Source organism: Eptatretus burgeri, chromosome 9, assembly GCF_056783735.1.
Source record: "Eptatretus burgeri isolate ZD-2024b chromosome 9, Ebu_testis_v1, whole genome shotgun sequence".
Taxonomy (NCBI): Eukaryota; Metazoa; Chordata; class Myxini; order Myxiniformes; family Myxinidae; genus Eptatretus; species Eptatretus burgeri.
Genome location: NC_140969.1, coordinates 6,622,417 through 6,646,899, shown reverse-complemented (window position 1 = coordinate 6,646,899; position 24,483 = coordinate 6,622,417). Strand labels below are relative to the sequence as shown.

General features: G+C 41.7%; 1 protein-coding gene across 6 annotated transcripts in view; it reads left to right on the top strand.

Moving 5' to 3' along the window:
• RALGAPA1 (Ral GTPase activating protein catalytic subunit alpha 1) overlaps positions 1-24,483 on the top strand; it is a 207,957-nt gene that overhangs the window by 19,817 nt on the left and 163,657 nt on the right. For 5 of the 6 annotated variants that reach the window (XR_015061424.1, XM_085893992.1, XM_085893991.1 and 2 more), the window contains 4 exons: positions 6,939-7,049; positions 14,163-14,212; positions 21,381-21,438; positions 23,578-23,621. Coding sequence is in view for 5 of the 6 variants with exons in the window: in XM_085893992.1 (XP_085750118.1) it covers positions 6,939-7,049; positions 14,163-14,212; positions 21,381-21,438; positions 23,578-23,621 (263 nt within the window). In the remaining variant the exon portion in view is untranslated. The remainder of the gene's footprint in view (positions 1-6,938; positions 7,050-14,162; positions 14,213-21,380; positions 21,439-23,577; positions 23,622-24,483) is intronic. The other variant, XM_085893990.1, reaches the window with a different exon arrangement.

Here is a 24,483-nt window from a genome sequence, read left to right as displayed (position 1 = left end):
CAACCGACCTCCTTTCCTTCATGCAAGCATGCAGATTGCGGCAACTGATAGCTCATTTGCATACGCGCTCGCTCATTTGCATAACTTCAGCTTCTTGGTCTGGACATCTCTCACCTCCATTGGGATAAGTACATTTCCGGTATTGCTAAGAGTGCTTCCAAGCGAGTTGGTTGTCTTTACTGTACATCTGCCAAGTCATTCAACACTACTCGTAATGAGGTTGGAGTTTCACTGGACAATGATTTCGAGAATGTGTTGAAGTATGGTCTGTATTCGGATTCACAATTATTGCCACATCTAAAGCAATTTGAATGGTGGTGCGGTGCTCCATTTGAAATTGTTCGTTCGATATAAACAAGGAAATCTAACAGATGGAGGCCATTCAGCCCATCATGCCTGTGCGTACACCATACTAATTTATCTACACAAGACCAAGGAAGAAAATGCCCCCCCAAATTTAAATAAATAAATAATTAATTTTATGATTATTATTATTTTTTTTTTTAAGTTTGTATTTTTTTTTCTTCTTCCCCTCAGGGCAGGGGGCATGAGCTTGGTTAAAAACATACAACATCAACCACACGACCCCTTGACAAGAGCCCACCAACAGCACTCGGTACACTTGCACGCAATCATGCATCAATACTCAAACTACCTAAAATTCTTATCAACATCCCCATACCCCTCTGTCTCCATAACTTCCAGGTACCTCTCTAATTCCAATTTAAACTTTTCTACTGTTTCTGCTGCCACTACCTTTCCAGGGAGACCATTCCATGCATTAACTACTCTCTGAGTGAAAGTCCCCTGTCTAACTACCATCTTAACTCTCCTCTTCTTCACTCTTAGGCTATGGCTCCTGATCCTATCACTGAAGACTCTGCTGAACAATTAATGTGCATTTATTTTAGCAATACCTTTCATTACCTCAAACATCTCCATCATATCTCCTCGTAACCACCTCCTTTCCAGTGAAAAAGCCCTGTCTCCTTCAGCCGCTCCTCATAGCTGAGTCCAGCAAGGCCCAGAATCAATCTCGTCGCTCTGCGCTGAACCCTCTTCATGACATCTATGTCCTTCCTGAGTTGTGGTGACCAGAACTACACACAATATTCCAGATGTGGCCCTCACTAAATTGCTGTACAATGTTAACACCACTATTCCAGTCAAAATAAGCCAAAATCGGGGCAAACGTCACACTAATTGCAAGAAAAATGAAACCACTTGTTTTATGTTCCTCTAGCTCTACCTTATCAATGACTAAAAATTCCAAGTAAATGAAGGTATGGAACATGGTGAGTTTTTAGGATGATTGCGACTTTTTAATCTTTTTTCAGGCGATTATGCGGTATTAAAAAACTGTAATTTGGCCATTTCTTCCCCTATTCCATTCAACTTGGTGTCTATTCCCATGTTTTCTGAGGTGTTCTCTCAGGAAAATATCGTGTAAACCTTGGAGGAATAATAGTATGGAGGCGGTGTGGCGTTACGATCTTGAAGACAATTCCGCCATCTTGGATCACCCATTGCTTGTGGTTAGCAGGTCGGCCGGAAAGCCACTTTTCCCTATTTTTTATCTCCGAAACAATGAGAGATAGGTGCATACATGCAACGAGGAGCAACATAAGGACCTTTCCATGGCACGTAAGAAGAGGGATGTCAATGATGTGAACAAGCTACTCGCATTCATTGAGGACAAGTCTCCTTTCGGAAATGCTGAAACTCTCAGAAATATAGTAAATGGTGTTATTGCAACAGACAATGTGAATGTTGACAGAGCAGAGGATATTGGCAGTAAAATATTAGGGGACATGTAGGGAAAACAAGTTTTGAAGTACACATTTAAGAAGAAAGACCAGGCAGTCGCAATGGATTCGAAGTCCAAAATCTCCATCGATGGTGAGGATGTTAGCATTGATCCTCTTCTCCTGTTTCAGAGGCTTGTGATGGTCAGCACACAGAAGGAAAGTATTCAGGACGCATTTGGCTATGAACTCTGTGGCTATCCCCCTGCTCTGTTTGAAAAAAGGAATGAACTCTTGAAAGCTTATAAGCCAGCACTTGCTAACACTCTATGGGACCTTGCTGGGGATCCTTCTGATGAACAGACGCACATGGAGATTGAAACATTCCAATTTGTCCTTGATGGTGGAGCTCTTCTTCACAAGATCCCATGGGAAACTGGGAAGACATACAATGCTATCTGCCAAAATTATGTTGCTCATGTCAAAAGGTATGGAAACCCAGTCATAGTGTTTGATGGTTACCAGAGTGGTCCAACTCCAAAGGATGGGACTCACAGAAGCAGGTACCAAGCAGGCCCAAGGAGTTCAGTTTCATGAAAACATGCCTCTTCAAATGAAAAAGGATGAATTCCTGTCAAACAAAGAGAATAAGCAACGTTTCATAAATCTCCTTGGAAAGCATCTTGAAATGGCCGGCTGTGATGTTCATCATGCAAAAGGAGATGCTGATCTTTTGATAGTGAAGACGGCACTGGTCGTGGCCAAGAAACGTCAGACCATACTGGTTGGCAGCGATACAGATCTCCTGGTTTTTCTTATCCATTACACAACTAAAGCACAAGAATACATACTTCGAGCCCCAGGCTAAAGCAGGTTCTCTCATCTGATACCTTGATATGATATCAAGAAGCTGCAAAAGACTCTAGGTGAGAAAGTTTGCAGAAACATCTTGTTTCTTCATGCTGTTCTCGGATGTGATACTACTTCAAGGCTATTTAGTCATGGAAAAGCTGTAGTTCTTTCATTGGCAAAGAACAGCCCATCTTTTGTCAAGGCAGCTGAAGTTTACAACGATCTGGGAAGATCAAACGAAGGAATTGCAGAAGCAGGTGAAAAAGCTCTGATGTGCATATACAAAGCAAATCCCGGGGTCACAAGGAACTTGGACATACTTCGCCACAAAAAGTACCTTGAACTTCTGGCCACCAAAAAACAAGTGGTCCACCCAAAATCCCTACCTCCAACTCGGGCAGCTGCCAAGTATCACTCCTTGCGCGTATATCATCAGGTGCAGACATGGAAAGGAGAAGAACTTAATTCAGAGACATGGGGTTGGAGGGTGCAAGATGAAACATTATTTCCAGGGGCAAGTGACTTGGATTTCCCACCAGAAGAACTGCGAAAAGTAGTTAAAGATGCCGCTGCAAATCTGGCTGCCAAACCAAGCACTGCGGGTGTCGGCAACAAGGACTGCCCTGTAATCCAGCATGTGGGGAATGCAGAGGTGTATGTGAGAACATGAGTGACCAAGGTAACAAGATGACTGATGATACTTTTTAATGTTTGCAACAATGCCGAGTAAGGAAAAGGTATCCTTATCTAAACTAGGCCCTACCGATGTGCGTGTGTGGGGTGGGGGGGGGGCAGACTGGTCCTCAGTTTGACCATGGGCATGGTTTAAAGGACATTTAAATATCAAATGTGACCTAAACAATAAATATTAATAGTAAAAATCAACGTAGATGATTGAAGTTTGACCTATCCTAGTGTTTGTAACCGATGACCTAATTTCACCAGGTACCTATATATACCAGATTTTGGACACCCCCAGAAATCGATGTTCCACACCAGGAACTTCTTAGAATTTTTAATATGTTATTACATGTACTTAAAGAAGACAAATAAAAGTGGTTTCATTTTTCTTGCAATTAGTGTGACCTCCAACCTTAATTTGACTGGACTACACCTCTTTTGATTGAAAAAATGATCCCCCTCCGAATACAACCTAAAACCCTATTTGCTTTACCTATAGCTGCCTGGCACTGTGCTGCCTGCTTACCTCCTGTATCTATTACCACCCCCAGATCCTTCTCTTGTGTGACACACTCCAAAATTACCCCTTGCATCCTGTAATCTTTATTTTCATTGTTCTTTCCCATCCTCAACACCTTCCACATGCTCAGGTTAAACTCCATTTGCCAATCTTTTGCCCAATCTAGGCAAGTATCAATACTTTCCTGAATCTGATCACCACCCCCTCTGCTATCCACCTTACCTCCAACCTTTGTCTCATCTGCAAATTTGGAAAGCTTACTCTTCACCCCACTATTCTAATCATTGATGTAAATAATGAATAGTAATGGTCCGAGTTCTGATCCCTTTGGTACCCCACGACTTACATCCTCCCACTCACAGCCACTCTTTCCTTCCGACCACGAAGCCGATTTGCAATCCAATTAGCTATCTTACCAGCCACTCCACAAGCCCTCACTTTGGCTAACAACCTCCGATGTGGTACCTTGTCAAATGCCTTCTTAAAGTCTAGATATACTATGTCCACTTCCTTTCCCTCATCCACCCAATCAGACACTGCTTCAAAGAACTCCAAAAGATTTGTTAACCAGGAACTACCCTTGGTAAACACGTACTGACTCCCTTTAATTAGTTTGTATTTGTTTCAATGGTTCCTCATCTGGTCCATAATTAATGTCTCCAACACCTTCCCCACAACTGAAGTCAAATAACAGGTCTATAGTTTCCCAATTATTCTCTGGATCCTTTTTTAGGTCATCTCTACCGAGATGACCTAATAAAGCCGGACCAGATGTCCGTCCGTCCGTACGTCCGTCAACAATTTTTCTTTCCGATCTTGATGAAACTTAGCATGTGGGTAGAGGTCGATGAGTGTTGCACAGCGATATAACTTTTGTTCGGGTTCAAGGTCCGGGACGAGGTCACGTAAGTTATAAAAATCGCCATTTTCAAAACCTATCTAGTCTGCCATTCTACAAGATATTCGGCAACTGTTTATTGATTATGATAGTAAAAAATATTATCTTGTATCTAACCAGACAGATTTTTGAATTTCCTTCCCGTTTGATCGTTACGTGATCTGGAAGATGGCCAAAAACGCCGATGCGATTCGCAAAGAAGGAAGGAAGGAGAAATGAAATATAAATAGAAAACACATTTTTGCCTTTTATATTTATACATTTTCCGCCGAAGGTGCAAAAGTTTCAAAACCCGAAATGTAAACGTCGGCATTTATTTTCAAAATATAATTTCGTGCACGCGCGCCAAAATGCCGAGTCATCTTTAACCAAACTGCGCAGTAGTCTTCGGTCATAACTGAACAGAGAACTTGTGGTATTATAGAGATGACCGTCACCCCCACACGGGGGTAATTTTTAAATCATGGTGTTACATTTGTGACTCTCTAATCCTCCGGTACCTGTCCTGACTCCAGGGAACTGTTGAAAATATCCGTTAATATCTCACTTACCTGCTCAGCCACTTCCATCGATACTCTCAGGTACATATGATCTGGACTTGGAGCCTTATCTTCTCTTGGATTATCAAGCTGTTCCTTTACTTCCTCCACTCCAACCTGGATCTTCTGTAAAAGCCCTTCCTCATCTCCTCGATAGATACTCTCAATACTCTCAGCTATTGGCAATTCTCCTGACTGTTCTTGTGTAAAAATTGAAGAAAAATACCTGTTTAATAAGCCTGCCATCTCACTTTCATCACTAACCCCTCTCCTGGTGCTCTTCCTCAATGGGTCCACACTGGTCCAAACCTGTTCTTTTCCCCTAATATACTTAAAGCCTTGTTATTATGTTTAATATTCTTAGCCATGTCCTTCTCATACTCTCTTTTGGCTTGCCGAGTTATTGTCTTAACTTGCCTCTGTTTACTCCAATAATGATATAAATCTAACTCCAGTCATGTTATTTTAAACCGAATAAATGCCTTCTGCTTCTTAATATCATACCTTATCTCACTACTCAACCACCCTGGTCTCTTTCTGTTTCTAATTTTACACCTCATTGGAATGTACTTTCTCTGCACTCGACACATTTGGTCCTTAATGGTTTCCCAATTCTCTGATGCTGATTGTCCTGTTGTTAGAGTCTCCCAATCTACATCACCCAACTCTCTCCTCATACCCTCAAAGTTTGCCTTCTTGAAGTCTAATAGCCTTACCCTCCTACCCTGAACTCAAACCCATAACAGAATCTTTGCACACACAATGTTATGGTCACTTGCTCCGAAATGTTCCCCAACCTCCACCTCCTCCACAATATTGGGAACATCACTTAAATGGAGGTCCAACACTGCACTTCCCCTTGTGGGCTTATCTACAAACTGGGTTCAAAAGCAATCCTGGACTAAAACTAGGAAATTCTCATCCGCTTTTCCCTTTCCCTGTTCCTGGACCCAATCTATCCCGAACTAGTTAAAATCCCCCATAATCAATACTTTTCCCTTACCACGTGCCCTTTTGAATTCTTCATGTCCTCCTCCTCCCTCCTCTTCCTTCACACACGGAGCTCTATAAAAGCATCCTTCCAATATCTTACTGTTTTTACAATCCCTAATCTCTACCCACACAGAATCCTCAACATTTATTCCTTCCTTAATGTCACCCCTTTATCTTGATGCAATGCTGTCCTTTACCCAGATTGCTACTCCTCCTCCAGTTCTCTCCTTCCTCTCACACCGATACACCTTGTAGCCTTCTAATCCTGTCCTCTCGTTACTCTCCTCCTGAAACCATGTCACGCGCTGCAATTATTTCGTACTCCTCGCTCTCTACTTTGGCTTCAAGCTCTTCCTTCTTATTATTTAAACTTTTGGCATTGGTATAGAATACGTTTAACTTTTCCCTTCCTGAATATATGTAACTTTCTAATGCCTCGGGTCTGTAATAAAAATCTGGATTTTTGTCAAAGCCAGTGACCAATTGCAAATTAAGAGTAGGATATATACCCACAAGATCATGCTTTGTCAGTCCCCTCTCTATGTAACCAGGACACAACATCCATATTGGTTTTAATGTCTTTTCTTTTATAGGATAAACAAGAACTTAACTTGTAGAAAATAAACAAGTTGATATTTCATGAACAACATGTAATTTTAACATTTTTAGTATTCATTTTCTCATAAAATTCTACTTCTTTTGTCTTGCAGATGCTGCTGACCAAAGTGACCTGAAACAGTTTTTTGATTTGAACTACTCACATATCTACTACATTTTCTTTGAGAATTTTGTCAGCATTGAGGCCAGCCTAAAGCAGAAAGGCATGTCCTCTTTGAATGTGTCCTTTGTTCGTGCTCTGTTTAATTTGCAGCAATAGCTGATGGGCACACCTACTTGTTAATGAAAATGTTGATGACTCTCAACACTTTATTTTTTGACTTTTTTTCTGAATGATTCATTCCCTCCCTTCTGACTTGGAAAATCCAAACACTTTGTTCCCCTCGCCAAAGGAGAGGGTATTGCATTTGGGTCCACTTGCTTGTCTGTTTGTTTTGTCCGCACAGTACTTTCGTGTTTTTCTCCGCAACCTATTGTCGGATTGAGACAAAATTTTCACCATTGGTGCGACTGCTCGTGTAGAATGTTTTAATGATAATTATGCTGTTATAGGTCACGTGGTGTGGCAGCCATGTTGGAAAAATGGGAAAAATTTGGACCTCTGCATCTCTGAAACCGCCCGCACCAAGCGAAAAATTGAAACTTGGCACGTAGCAAGTACTCCTCATGGGGAATGAGTTTGATTTTTTTATGACATCATAAGTGCATGTGTTGAACGCCACATCCGATCAGTATGAAAAATTTTGAGGGTCATTTAGGGATAAAATGGTTCACAGAAACAAATCATTCATTACATCATCGGTCACGTGATTCGGCAGCCATATTGTTTTTTTTTTTTTTTTAAAGAAAACTTCAAAAATCTTCTCTGAAGTGGCAAACGAATCGAGGCGAAGCCACATGTATAACCCCTGTCTATGAGGAAGAAACGGTTCACACATATATCATAGGTCACATGGTTGGCAGCCATATTGGATTTGCCCTAAAACCTATAAAAAATACACCACTCAAAAAACGTCCTGGCGAGGGTCGGCAATCTCTGATTGCTCTTTTTCTTGTTTGTAATGTGAGCATTTGCAGCAACCAGTACAATATTTTACCTCTGCCACCGAAGGTGAAGGAGGTTATGTGATCACCCCTTTCTGTCTGTCTGCTTGTTTGTTTGTCTGTTTGTGTACGGGATATCTCAAAAAGTTGTGGACGGATTCAGATGAAATTTTTTGCACATGTTGGATGTGTGACAAGGACAAACTGATTCGATTTTGTTGAAGATCCGACTCCGGATCCGGATCTGATAACTTTTAAAGTGATTATTCACCATTGAGAGATGGGGCTAAACTGATATAAAGCACGATCTCAAAAAGTTGTGTACGGATTCGGACGAAACTTGGTGGACACATTGGGTGTGTAGCATGGATGAATTGATTCAATTTTGGTGAAGATCCAAATCTGGATATGAGAATTATTTAATTTTCAAAGTGATTCTTCACTATTGAGAAATGGGGCCAAAAACTATATAGAGGATGATATTTGAAAAATGCATTGGGCCCGATATGTTCTCGTGGATCAGGCATTGCGTGGTGGTGGTTATGCGCTCTACCGAGTGCACTACTACCTTCATGGGCCAAACTGGTTCTTCATTCTACAAGGTGCTTTGTTGTGTGTCAGTTTGCTTTGTACTTGCACTCTGATTTTAACAGGTGACAGTTTTTTTTATCTTGAATGTCAGCTGCAGATATTAAATCGACAAAGACACGATAAACTCCAACTTTTCATATTCCATCTTCTTCTTGTATGATTTGATTTCTTAAGTTTTGCTTTCTCTCACTGACTTTGGCAAGTCAAAAACAAAAGGTATTTTGAGGTGCATCACTTTTTTTCTTCACAATCCATTTTCTATTGGGAATGTTTTATAGCATCCTTCTTTTCATTAATAGTTTGTTGGCCATTCAATTTAGGTAAGGGACAGATGCTCTTGAATTTGCTTTGGTCCTCACTCAGGTAGTTTCATTCTGTTGATGTTAATTGGCCTGGAATTATATCAACCGAGTAGTAAATAATGCTTTATCAGCAATAATATTATCCATTAGTGTTGGCCGCAATTCGGGAGAAATATACTGAAGTTGATCAAACAGTTCTGTATAAAATAATGTAATCGTAAAGAACATTTAGAAAAATATTACTGGAGGGTACTTGTTGTTTATGCCCATGGGGAAAAAAAAATATAGCAACAGATTACTCTTGCTTGAAATTAGCAAAACCTTCTTTATAAATGTTGCTAAAACTGTGGAATGGCACATACCAAGACACAGACAATTTGGGCGGAAGGGAGGGTGGGAGCGATTTCTGCAACATTTGTGTTAAAAATCTCTATTTTGTTGTTGATAACTTCCTGATTTCAAGTTCTAAAATATTACCGATTGAAATCAACTTTCTGGAATTAAAAAAAAATCCACAAAAACAAATTTCCTACTAAAGGCTTCCTTTCACGAGTTTCATCCTGTGGTCATCAAATGAAAACTTTTCAATCGAGATTGTAAAATGCTTTCATGTGCATTAAGCAACCATTTGTTCATCAATTATGGACAATGTTTTTCGAGATTTATTTGTCCTGAACAGCATGTTCAATGTGACCACTGTCTTGCTCTTGCATTTTCTGCAAACAAAGAATGACATAATTTACTGTTCTGCGACCCAAGTCCTTATCAGTTCAGTTGCACAATTCTGCAACTTTGACTTTTTCATTCATATGGCCTTTGTGCAGAACTCCCTGCCTCTACAAGCACTGCATCTTTTATACGTGAAACGTTGCTAATTTGCAATCGAACGCATCGATCCGTGAATAATTATCAAATTTATTGTGAAGTTGAATTAAAATTTCTGTTCACATGTACAACGCATTATAATGTGGCTTTAGTATCCGATCAATACCAAGAATAAGTATCGGCTTTCAAAATGAGTGTCAGAGATTTTTCACACTCTCACCATCTCTCTCTGAAGAGACCATCTGGAACCCCCCCCCAGCCCCCCACCCATCTACTTTCTTAACAATCCTCTTGAGGGAGATCAGCCATGATCTTTCTTAGACATACCACATTTCAAAGTTGGCCTCCAAAGCCGGCTGCCCACTGTGCAACCTCAGTCGTACAAAATCTTTCCTGAATACACCTGAACTCCAATCCACCGACAAGGCCTTTATCTGCAGCTTGATGGAGTACTGCTCTTCCCTTTGGGTTGACTCTCCTGCCTCAAACCTTGCTCAGCTTGATGCTGTGGAAATCAAAGCCTTCAAGATTAATGGAATCTCCCACATTGAAGTTGAGTTTATGGGTCAATCACTACGCCATCACAGAAAGGTCGGTGGTCTCTGTCTTCTATCACCTCCTTTCTGGTCTTGTATCCTCTGCTCTTTCTGCGCTTTGTCTGCCACAGGTTTTCTACAGGTCACACATGGTCCACCATCAACCCCATTCTGTTTAAACGACCTAAATCCAGGATCACTGCCCACCTCCACTCATTCATTCCTCTTTTGTTCCACCTGTGGAACCACCTTCCACATTCTCTTCAATCTTATTCCTCCCTCCAAGTCTTCAAAACCCCTGTTCACCACCATCTCAGGTCAGCCCCAATCCATTGCCATGATCTTTTCTACCCCCGTTAACCCCCCTTCCCACCCACCCCAATCCACTGCTCCTTCAACATTTCCAGTTTTCCCTCTGAGAGTTTCCGTCTGCATCCATCTTAACTACCCTATGCATGCATCCTCTCTTTCCCCTCATCCCCCCCCCCCTCCACACACATTGTTTGTCAAAGTCTGCCACTATCTTGGCCTTCAACTCTGCTGTTGGTGTTTCCCCCCTCTCAAAACTGTTCCTTTTATCCTGTTGTGTCCTGATCTGTTCAGTGTACTAATTCTAGTTCCTCCACGAGCCTCGACAATGTATACAAGAAAAAATGAACTGCAAAGGCATAAGAGTTGAACTTCCCACCAAAGATGAAGGTTGCTTTCAAGGCTTAACAGTTCACATAGTACATGTATTGTTTTAATTACCTTGTATATCCTTTTTGTCAAACCATTGTAGTCATGTTTAAATTAACCCTTTGAACCCGAAGCTCCTTGGACTTTTGGCTCCCCCACCCTGGGTTCCCTGGAGAAAAATCTGGCCGCTCAGGTACATGGAGGTTTGAATAGCGACTGGGAAAGTGGTCGATTGGGTACATGGAGGTTTGAATAGCGGGTGGTAAAACGGCCGCCAGGGTTCAAAGGGTTAATGTTGATAATCAAAACTTTTTGAAAAAAAACAGGGGGATGTTGTAATCTGCTCCATCTGTCTGTCCGTCCGTCATGCTATCTCTTAAATGGTTGGGTAGAAATTCACCAAACTTAGTAATTATGATCACCACATGGCATGAAGGTGAGCAAGCAGTCTCATTTTTGGCCTTGCCCCCCTTGGGCAAGATCATAAGTTCAAATTCTAAAATATGCAATTACTGGCACATTTTTTTTAACATCTTAAAATGAAACTTTGTAAATGCAATCAACGTTGAGAGATGCATGGAATATGTAATTATTTTTATTTATTTATTTATTTTGACCCCAGGTCTGGGAACTTGGGATCACAGTTGCCAAAGCGGGAAAATTATTTTTAACTCAAAATTAGATTTTGGGTCATTCCTGATGATTTTTTTGCCATATTTAAACATTGCTTTTGGGAGGAAGTGTGGGGATTTGTGGTGGCACTCTATTGACTTCTCTCCAGTGTTTCCTTGTAATGCTTTCATCGAATAAATCATATGGAAATGTTGCGGCAACTCATTTGCAAAACCAGAAGATAAAGTTGGTTCATATACACACTTTTTGATTTGGCAAGAACATTAAATGAAGGCACCAGATAACAAATTTGGTGTTGGCAAACTTCGTGACTTGTTTTACATCGACATCATTTACATCAAGGAAGAATAATATGTGTTCTCGGTTAATTTGATGCATCAACGTGTAAAGTTTCAGAATTGTGCTGCTGAAATAGACATCCATTCTCTTTGGCAATCTGAATGATGGACTATTGCAGCCTGACATCAGTTGCATTACTATGAAAGATATATTTATATATATATATATATATATATATATATATATATATATATATATATATATATATATATATATATATATATATATATATATATATATATATATATATATATATATATATATATACACCACAAGGGGAAAACCAGAGATGTCACTTTTTATAAATTTCAGGGTTATTTCACCTGCCAATAGTTGGCAACATAAGGTTTCCTCTCACAATATTGCTTTAACAAATAACCAGGGGTGTCACATAATTTATATGGTATAAAGTTTAGCCGTGCAATGAAAAAACAAGTGTTGTCAAAGCTGAGCAAGTAGAAACCCAGAGTTGTCAGTACTTTACTCCTGGTTATCTCCCTTTCATTCATGTTAACTGTTCCACCATAATATTCAGAGTTGAGAAACTAAAAAAGAAAGGTTGTAAAACTTTCACAGCATAAACTCTGAGCACTACAATAGCCTATTTGGTTATATCATGGGCTCCGTAGTTGGTGCATATCGTGGTTCAAGCCTGGTCAAACCTTTATTGTGACTTTTATGGGACCCACGCCGTGGCTTAATTGTTAGCATGTCTGAGTACCCATCCTCATTCGATGTACCCACCGCCCAATCAACCTGCTTAGGTATATGAGGGAGTCACCTGAGGTGACTTCAGCTATCGCGGGGGTGGTTTATCCTTGGTTTCCTCCCGGTTTTCCATCATATTAAGTGGTACGGTGTAAGAAATGGAGAATCCGTCGTCAGAGAAGCGAAATACCCTTGAGTATGGCGTTGAACACCAATCAAACAAAAAAACAATGACCGTTTAATATTGAAAAAAATAATCTGTGATCACCAGTCATGTAATGTATGCTAATAACCAACAAGCATGAATTTGCTACACATCCTGGGTTAAAATTGCCTGGCAATTATTAAACAAGGGAATAACCAGTGATGTCAGTTTGCAACATTGATTCGTTCTTTGCTCTTAAATTAAATAACACAGAAGCTTGGCAAATGCAACATGCTGAATTTGATTGGCCAATGATCACTCTTCCTTTTACTGGAAAAGAAATCGATATGACAGTTATTAAACAGTCCACCAGTCTTGAAACTTTGTTTTTCAGTTTCTTCAAAATTGACTTATCCTGACATCTCTGGTTTTCCCCTTGTGGTCTTCATATATATATATATATATATATATATATATATATATATATATATATATATATATATATATATATATATATATATATATATATATATATATATATATATATTTTATTCATACAACAAAATTGAAAATATGCAGTTCAATAAAATAGACATTATCAAAGCTGTTCTACTTGCACTCCTCAGGATATAACCGCAAGCAATGAAGAAGAAGCACCAAACTCTCTTTTATAAAGTTACAATGTAATGTCCTCAACATTGATTGTTTTAGAGAAAGATTGGACAGGATTACCTGGTTGGTAGAACCACAGAGCATCATGAATAATGAGTCGGCGGAAATGAACCATCATGAATATTGATAAGGCGGAGATGAATCACCAAAGTACTGGTGGAAACATAATGCTAATTAGCTGAGGGCTAGTGGGGGAGGGGAGGGAGTTGATGACTCAACTGACTGTGGCAGAGTTGTCACCCAGTGTCAAGCCATTATATTCAAAATAGATATTAAGTTCAGACAAATTCTGTCCACAAAGAGTGGGATTGGTTGACCTGATGAATGTGGCTTCCATTGCACGAAGATGAGCTAAACTGCATCCTAGCAGAGTCATCATGAAAACAACCCCCCCCCCAACAAGCCCTCAGCTAATTCGCATTATGTTTCCACCCAAACTTTGGTGGTTCATCTCCGCCTACTCATTATTCATGTTGCTCTATGGTTCCACCAATCAAGTAATCCTGTCCTTTCTTTCTCTCAACCAATCAACATTGAGGACATTACGTTGTAACTTTATAAACGAGGGTTTGGTGCTTCTTTTTAGTCTGTTTGTGGTTTTATCCTTAAGAGTGCAAGTTGAAAAGCTTTGATGTCTATTTAATTGAAATGCATAAGTGTGTGTGTATATATATATATATATATATATATATATATATATATATATATATATATATATATATATATATATATATATATATATATATATATATATATATATATATATATTTACACATGCATGTATGTACATGTACTGTATATTGTGAAAAGTCCTTGTTAAAGTGTTGCAATATCCTTTTTCAGGGCACAAGTCTCAAAGGGATGAACTTGAATCTATTCTCTTCATATTTGAGGTGAGCATTCAATACTCCACATCATTTATATTACGTCGATGTTTAGGCACATATAGTTTAAACTGTGGGTGAATCACAAACCAATAGTGTGTGAGATGATGAACAAACAAGTGTAGATCAATATGCATTATGTAGACTTCTTCCAAGGCCCTGATGGATTTAAGAATCTTTTGATAAGGAAGAGGGTAAAAATTATTTTCTCCATTTCAATTTCTGTCTGTGCCCAAAATATGTGTACCTGCCCAAAATGCATTTCTCTTCACTAGCGGGCACTCCTACCCTCTGGGTGAGAGTTCCCGTATGGGCCAACCGAACACGGATGGCTGCTTCGTGTCCTGGGATTCAAAGAAATGTAAAATTTTCAATGATAGCACCGCAATCAACATAGTCATCACCCCGAATGAGTCGTGAGGTGAGGAAAGCACGGAGTGAAGACGCCACACCGTAATCGGCAATATTGTAATCACCGCGGTGAGACTTAAGGTAACATGAGGTGAGAAAAGCATGTGATTTGCCACACCACCTCGATGGGCCATTGTTTGCTGACTTGGAAAGACGTGATCACATTTGACACGAATAACGATGCTGGGAAAAACGGTCACACCCAATTGATCAGTGCCATGACCAATTTACGAGTGAATGAAAAATTGGGCACACCTAATTGGTCAGTGCCATGGCCAACTGACGAGTGAATATTGCGACATGGCGACAGCCACACAACCTCTATTTATTATAGCAGATTGTCTTTTGCTTGTATAAGATAGCTCTGGAACCTTCCAACCATATTCGAAACAAATAAAGCTTTTTGCATGAAAGGTAATTGTATGTGTGTGTGTGTGTGTGTTTATATATATATATATATATATATATATATATATATATATATATATATATATATATATATATATATATATATATATATATATATATATATATATATATATATATATATATATATATATATATATATACACATATATATTATTGCGAATTTGTGCCTGCCGGCATGTGAACGGCCACGTAACTCGAATCGTGGCACGTCGCCCACCGGACGGACAATTCTGTCGTGACCCTCTCGGACCAACGCCGGAAGCTAGTCACGGGTGGGCCTTTCGCCCTCACCACGATCGTGCCACTCGGCCACCCGCGTAGGATAGGGTTGTTCGCCAAACTCTACCTACCTAAGTACCCACGCGGATGGTAAACCGGGCGATCGTACCTCGCCACAGGTCGACTCCGGACACGAGCCGCTTGGGCGGCCCATTCCGGACTATCGGGATAACCGAGCGGTGTTATCGTCGACCTGGACGGTTCAGATTAATTACCGGGTTGTTGCACCCACTACGAACCCCTTACGTGATGCAAGATGGAGATTCAAATGGAGAAAAGACGAAGCGAAACGGGCACAGTTCAACAAGCAAGCATTTTATTCACGCGACACACGGAAAGCACGTATATTCAGCCATACACAAAAAGCAAAGGCAAGAAGAAAACAGTTGACACTGACCTAACGCGTACACACGGCAACACTTACACAGTTTTACTTGTCAGACGGCACCAACACACATTTACACAAAAGCAAAAGAAGGAAGCCACCCTCTCAGACAAGGAGGCAGACAGGCCCGTAGGCCAAATGTGCGCGGGACCTCGAGGAGCGGCCAGGTCCGCGAGACCGGGGAGGTCTTACCCGCGTCCTCGTGACGTGTTGGCGGGCAAGCCGCAAAATATCCACGCCGCTGTGCCCCGACTCCGTGCCCCTGGCGTGCTCGTTGGCACCACGTTTGGGGTGGGGGAGGAACGGGGCCCCCTTTTGCACTATCTCAGCGTGGGGGAAGGGGAAATTGTTGATGCCCTGGGGAGGGGAGTGGCTGGCTGGCTTGGGTCCCGCGACGAGACGAGTGATCTCCCACACCGTAACCTCGTCGCCGACCGCTGTCCTCCTTGCCTCGGACCCGAGCTTCCTTGCCCTGACCCGCCGCCTGCAGCTCCACCGCGCGCACTCCCCTTCTTCCAGCTCAACTCTCGACTCCGCTCCCCAACGCTCAACGCTCCACGCTTCTCGCTTCTCTCACCAGTTCCACATTCTCCTCGCGAGTCGCCTTGCGCTCGTCTCTTTATAGCTCTCAGGAGGCGCCGACATGCAAATTCCCGGATCAGAACGCGATTGGAGTCAGGGCCACACTGCCCCCCCCCCCCGGTCAGCCATTGGTCAGGCAAAAATGGGCGTGAACCTCCCCTCATCCTAAAATTTGCATAGACGGACATAGACGGAATTCACCTCCACGCGCCTGGAGGTGGGGCCAAGCCGCCTCGCGCTTGCCCATTGGACGGAGGAGAAGTGGGCTTGAAGCATCCTGATCCGCGGATCGACGAGGCCGAACGGCTCCGGGAACACGACGTTTGGTGTTGACTGGTGGTGTTTGGAAATGGCGTAGAAGCGATGATGTGGGATGAACTTGTGAAGGTAAAGGGGAAGGTGGTGGTGTTTGCAAATAGTTGTAGAAGCGATGATGTGGTCGTGTAGGTGGTGGAGGTGGCATCGTGTATATGTATATATATATATATATATATATATATATATATATATATATATATATATATATATATACATATATATATATATTTGTGTATATATGTATATATATGTATATATATGTATATATATGTATATATATATATATATATATATATATATATATATATATATATATATATATATATATATATATATTTGTGGGACAAAAAAAATGGAAACACCAATATATAGTCACTTAATGGCATGTTGGGCCACCACATACGGCATATATGCACCATGGCATAGAGTCCACTCACGTCTGGAATTTGATGGAGGTGGAAAACGCAGTCTCTGGTGTCGTTTCAGAATATCCCATAAATGCTCGACTGGGTTCCGATCTGGTTTCTGAGAAGGCCATGACATGGATAACATCAGTGTCATGTTTATCAAACCGTTGGGCGACCACACATGCTCTGTGGAAGGTGGCATGCATATTGTCGTCCTGGAAGACACCCACCCCTCCTGGTGGGAAAGAAATGCTGCAACATGGGCTGAAGATGATAATTCAGTACCATGAAGCAGCGATTGGCATCGATGTTGCCTTCAAAGGGAATGACTGCACACAAACCTTGCCAGGAAAAGGTTCCCCACAACATTACAGAACCACCAGAATCCTTCACTGTTGGAACCAAGCACTCATGGTTGAAGAATTCTTGAGATTGGCGCCACATGTTTCACTCTTCTGTTTGGCGAGAGCTTAGTGAACGATGATTTGTTTGACCATATCACATTTCTCCACTGCCCGGTAGTCCATTGTCTGTGCTCTTTGCACCATTGGACTTGCAAACGTGCATTGCCAGGTGTGATGAGCGGTTTGTGCAGTGCAACCCAACTATAGAATCCTGCTCTGTGGAGTTCTCAATGCACCGTTTTTGATGAAACTGGCTGCTTTTTTTTTTTGAAATGTTGAAATTTATAGTCAGTTGATCTGCAGTTGCTCGCCTGCTTTGCTTTGTACTTCAAATTAATCCACGGATATCACGATCCTGGAGTATCCGCTTTCGCCCACTGTTGCCCTTTGCTGATGATGTCTTTCCCTTGGAGTTCCATGCTGACATCACCTGAGACACAGTTGCTCATGAAACATCAGCAAGTCGAGCCGTCTTTGTCACTGAAGCTCTTGCCAACCGCACCACAGCAATCACCCCTCTTTCAGAGTTGCTGAGGTTTAATGGCCAAAGCCTTTTTTTATTAAAAAAAATATGTAATGATTAAGGTTAAAAAAAACCCATCAACTTTCAATCAGAATCAAAACATTAATCCAAACAATAGTCTAACCAAATCAATAACAATGCATCAAGGGAATAATAAAAAAACAAGACCATAACTGTAAATCAAACCAATAATCTAAGAAAATCAAATTGCAAGTCCACCTTGTGGATCCCCATAGTGTCTGCCCTTCCCGGAGAGGGGTCATGTGTGAGGGGTAGGTGCTTTCTCCTAGGGGAGCGAGAGTGAGAACGGGAAGGAATAGGGGAGAGGAGAGGAGAGGGGAGGGAGTCGGGAGTAGCCCGCCATTTTGCATTGTCCTCTCTTATTGATTCCCTCGAGGCACGGGTACGACCATACTTGATCCCAGGACAACACCCCCACCTCTGCCCATAGATAAGCGCATCCTGCTCATATAGCTCTGCGGGTATGAGCGGAAAGTGTGCCCTGGTAAAACGGAGGTTTTACCTCTGAGCAAAACAGTTCTTTGCACTCAGATACAAGCTGACCCAGTTGTCCGCATCTGCGGCATACTTTCGGCTGACCCACGTAAATACAACTTGCCCATGGTCCATCCCAGTTACTTTCCCATCAACCTAACGAGACAAATGGGTAACCGTGCCATCCTCAACTCGGAACTTAATGTGATATGGTTGAGCTCTGGTCCATATTCCCAGACCATTTTTGGATAAACCGTGGTGGGGTCTTAACATCAACATAACGAGACAACCAGTACTTTGTCATCATGAGGTCCGCTCTCATTGTTGAGGTGGACTGTCACGACCCTCTCATGATCAGAGATCTCATGATTGACTGCCCAATCAGCTCGGGACCCGGCTGACTCAGCGGTAATCCACCACACCCAAAACTCGGCAAGCCTTCCAGCGGACTGGAAGGACACATGAAACGCATGGGCCAAGGAGATGAGGCAATAGAAATCTTCAGCTTTGAAACCTAGTGTGTCTAATACCATATGACCAAATACGTCACTTGTCAGGATGGTTCCATCCTTTGCAAACAAACCAGATGCAGTTATGGCATCTGCTCGCCATGCTGGAGTACTAGGGGACCACACTAGGAAATATGGGGGAGGGGTAGGGAGAGAGAGACTGAGACTGAGACAGACTGAGACTACGTTCCTACCTTGTTTTACATAAAGGAAGTGGAAAAGCAGGAAAGGTAAGATGAACAAAAACACAGGACTAGAAGACAAACGTATAATATAAACAAACAGACGAGATGGAAGAAAAACGCGCAGAACAAACACAACAGGCTCGCAAGCAGCTTCAGGCAGGAACTCTACGTGAGACCTGCTCCTCGTGCAGCCATGCCAGCCAAAAATATAGGCAACCAGGCCTGTGTAGCGTTTTTCTGCAGGACTCCAAGCAAGCTGGGATGTTAATTGGATAATTAACACATGGGCCACACCTATGTGGAAGCAGTTTGCTTTCAATATACTTGGTGTCCCTCATTTACTCAGGTGTGTGTGTGTGTGTGTGTGTGTGTGTGTGTGTGTGTGTGTGTGTGTGTGTGTGTGTGTGCGTGCGTGCGTGCGTGCGTGCGTGCGTGCGTGCGTGCGTGCGTGCGTGCGTGCGTGCGTGCGCGCATGTACACATTCCAATAGGTTTCTTTATATTGTGGGAATGCCTTCTTGGGGGGTAATTTTGCATTATATAGAGATAGTTATTGCCATAGTATCGTGCGTTTATTAGAATATGTGTATATCAAGATATGTGTCGTTATTCATAGAGAAAACTGTCAATCTTCCCTCCCCACGTGTCTCAAAAATCGCTTTCCCGTGATACATTTTCATTTTATACTTTTGTAATCTATCCGAAATGTTATTTAAACTGATCCGACAGGCCATCGGTACAAGTTTAGGCAGGAAAAGCTACCCCGACTATCGACATCTGACCCACGCCGACCTTGTCAAAGTCGGCACCATATAGGTGAAAGGTCATGGGAGATTTCCCACCTATGAACTGGGCCCTGGGCCAATGGCAGCCAAGCAGGGGTGGGGCAAGTGGCGTCATGGCTTGAGTTGGGACTAAAACTATAAATGAGGCCGATGCGAACTGCTGGGGAAGAGATGCCTGGGAATTTCGTGGGGGAAACTGCACCAAAGACCCCTGTGGTTTCTCCATGGAACAATATGCATCTGCTTGAGATCTCCCAACCGCAAGTCACACCAGACCTGCACTCCCATCTTTCCGGCACTTGTTTACGGGCTGAACTGTTTTCCTGATTGGGAGTTTCTTCAATTGGGACCACCTGCGTCCTATTGGGCACAGCCTTTGGTATTTCACTACTGTCGTTCTTCTGTTTCTTTCTTCTGTGGTGTGGATGAGGCCTTTGAGGTTTAGCTACTTCAGGACCTTCTGTTCGTATGTACTCAGTAGCTTATCGGTTGACTTGTAAATAATTGAACTGCTTTCGTGTATTCCTGCCTTTTTTGTCTTGTTTTAAAACACCATTCCAAATTCACTTGGTCTCCGAATGATTCTCGTGTCCAATTGTGAAGTTATTTGCTAAATAACTCAATCGTGAGTTATATTGGCTAATTAGATGCGTTAATCGACTGATTTCTTTTTGCAGTGGCAAATGCCACCCAGTACGAAATCGTGCATGTGTCTGGTGATCTCCGCTCGAATCGCTAATTAAGGTAACCGAGCGCAGGGGATTTATTATCATGTTGCCTGACTAGCTCGGGCGTTCCACTTGAAAATGGTGATGTGGCAAACGGCTGCGAAACGCTTTTCTGAGCATCCAAATCAGTTGGCCGGCGTGACTGCTTTGACGCGGTGAACTGGGACAAGTCTGATGACTTCAACAATATTATATATATATATATATATATATATATATATATATATATATATATATATATATATATATATATATATATATATATATATATATATATATATACATAATTTAATAAAGAGGAGGAAATTGCTTTGTGGGGCTCGTGTGAAAAAGATATCCTGATTTAACCTGGCAGTCAAACCCAAGGACCTGACGGCAACCCAGACTATTGAGTCTTTGGTATAACTTCAGGACTCTCTCACACTAACACTGCCAGCTTTATAATCACCAACGTCTAACGTGCCTCAAGAGTGATGCAATGTGAGTCATTCCCAGAATGTTTGAATGTTAGAGACTGGACCAATCCAACTCTGCTGACTTGGTGAGGTAAACGAAACAACATATGTCCCACAGGTTTTCGTGGTGTAATGGCATATGGGGTTCATAAGTGAACCAAAATATTTAAGTTTAAAACACTTTGCTTGAATATTTAAAAAAATCTATTTTTTAAAGGATTTACAAAACATTTGCTAAATAACTCATTATAACCTGCTATCTCACCTCTTTCCTTTCTTGCAGAAAATTCTTCAACTACTGCCAGAGAAGATTCAGCGAAGATGGCAGTTTCACAGTATAGGTATGTTTGGTGATAATGAACTTGATATGTTTCAAATCTTGTTGATGTACTTTTTTTTTTTTTTCTGAAGGTATCTTTTGCTTTCATAATCAGTGTGATGGAAAATGTATGCCAGAAATGGAGGTACCTGCAGGCTGTAAATTGTTTTTGTTTTCTCTTGCTCTCTGATCACCTCAACACGTTCACGTCGGTCAAGGAAAGGTTCACTTGAGAGCGATTTAAGTTCAAACATAAAATGTTCCCAAACTTTGGGAAGAGGCAAGATAGTGATTGTATTGTTACAGTGGTAAGCCCGGGCCAGTTTCCTGGTCCGAATCCTGACAAACCATTTTTGAAGTGGTCACGCCGGTCCACCGGTTCTGACATTCCAAGCAGGGTTGCGAGCCCATGTGCCATGCTGGCATACTTTTGTGGAACGCCTAAGCCGGTTTACCGATGGGCTGCTACTCCCCTCACGCCTGGCACTGAATTGGTGGCACAAGCGGTTTTGCTGAACGTGGGGAGTGTTTCGCGTGGGATGCTAATCGCCTGCAGACCCAATCTGTCCTTTAATGGACAATTAATAGCCGATGCAGTTTGCGATCAAGACAACTCAAATCACTCAGAGACCAGCTTGATTTGTAAAGTGCATTAGAACAACAACAGGAAGAGGGATGGTACAAAGAAGCAATATTGCAAAATTATTATACAAACCCTACATGCTCTGAATTTTCTACACATGGATACTTTATATATTCCTTAAGGCCTCAGACACACCACAAAGAAATAAAGAAGACATAGGAGTGTGAAGAGACAAGAAATACCATCGCTGCGCTCGACGGAGCGCAGCAGCCCCGAGGGAGGAACATATGGCATAGTGGAAAAGAGTCCGTATACACTAAGGCTCGATCGCATTCGAGCAGGCACAGTCGAGAGAGTGCAGGATGCGGGAGCACAGGCCTCTCACCATGGGTTGTAGAGGCCTCGGTTGGGTGGAGGCGCTGAGCGGCCAGACGTATTTGCCATGCTGATAGCGCACCAACACATGCCACGCAGTTTCTAACACCGAGGTCCAAGGCACATCTCCAACCCTTGGTTGGTTTCCATCACCTTAATTCCCTCAGGCTAGCTCTGCCCTGTGACGTCACTCGGCCTACCCCGCACGGCCCTCATTTGCCAGGAGACAGTTCTCTGGTGGACCCCTTTCCTTGACCCCTGACCCAAATGGAGGATCCACGCTTGCGCATTTTCCACCAAAACCTGTACCCACATCCTTGTTTCTCCAAAAAATGTAATTTAGGACAGATTACAGGTAGATAAAACATTAATGGGGTTCAAGGGATAAGTGTTTTTAGACACGAACATGCAGGGAAGGAAGATTACTGCTTTCTATATCTATACAAATAACTGCACATTTTCTAATATGGTCATTTAACTTTACTCTGCCCTTACACTTGCACTAAAACATGCATTACAGAGATGACCATCTTTATGCTATGCAATCTTAACCCCGCAACAGTATTATGAAATGCCACCTGCTTACCCACCCTACGGGTATTGTATATAGGTGATAATTTAAATAAACTACTTTTTTCAACGTACTTGATAGACATACTTACATTGTACACTAAACCCTTGTATATCACTGGTTTGAATATGGCGGGTATTGACCTTTCGCGGCAACCTCTTTAGAGACCGATTTAGTTATCACGGTTTAATTTCAACCAATCACGGTTTTTGAGCTGAGCTGTGATGGTTATCTCGCACCTCGAGCCTTTTGTGTTTCTCGACGCTGTTTGTAATGAAATGCTGCCGAAATGTAAAATGATAGACAAAAGTGAATCTTTTAATTTTATTGATTCGCTGGGTTATGAAGCTACAGAACGATTCACAAAAGAAACGCATTGACACAGTGGCAAAGCCGATGTATATTTATTTTGCATGGTTGGAAATTGGTTTTCAATATCGTGCCATTTTCCCGGAACATAACCCACGCAGTCTTTACGGTTTTACTGTACTACATACCTGATACTTGAAATCACGTTGTACTACGTACTTGATGCACATATTCACGTGGTTTGTTTGCTGTGGTTTGCCATTCTATCTTCCCTCATATCCACAATTCAAATTGTTCCATTTGTTTCCTGGTTCCTCATGTAGGCCTAATTGTGAAGAAACTACTGCATCCAGCGAACTCCTGGAAGGTGAGTTTTTTTTTTTTTTTTTTTTTTTTTTTTTTTTCTTTTCCTTTTTCAAAGTCTCTTTACATTATTTGAAATTAAGCCAGATTCTACATATGCCAGGAACATTGTTATGTGCTTGCTTTTCTTTGTTAGAAAAGGTGACACCCAGAAGTGAGAGACCATTGTGACGTGTGCACATGCATCTGCATCCCCACGTAGGCCAATGTTAATATTGTACCCGCAGTGTGTGAAAGGGGTCGCTTAGAGAAATGCCATGTCGAGGCTTTGCATAGTTAAATGGTGTCTTGGTCTACCTGCGGGTCTTAAATTGGAGGTGACATTTCTGTCAAGTTTCATCCATTGGAATCACAAGGTGTTCTAATCTGATCAATTTATCTCCATGATGAAAGAGTTATATTGAGACTATTTTAGTGTGTGCGTTATCGTATTGTGTCTGTTCACAGATCAACTTTAAGATAGCGCCCCGAAACAGTTTCAGACACAGTTCGATAAATTGATTTACCTAACCATATCATCATGCCTCTGCAGCTGAAGGCTGAAGGCCGGTGGCATTATATTTTCTGGTTCCCTTTCTGTCCACGTGTCTGTGCATCTGTCTACTATTGGTTTATTTTGTTACCAGTTTGGAACCACTGAAAAGGTTTTAACAAATCTTGGCACAAGTACAGACTGGAGTGCAAAGATGAACAGATCAAATTTTGGGTTCAAAAGGTCAAAGGTCATGCTTCTTTTGATTGAAAATGTTTATTACTGGAACAGCTTGTGAACTACTGAGGTTATTTCAAGCAAACATGGCACGTGTATCGACTGTAATACAAAGATGAAACGATTAAATTTTAGGCTTAATGGGTTAATGGGTCAA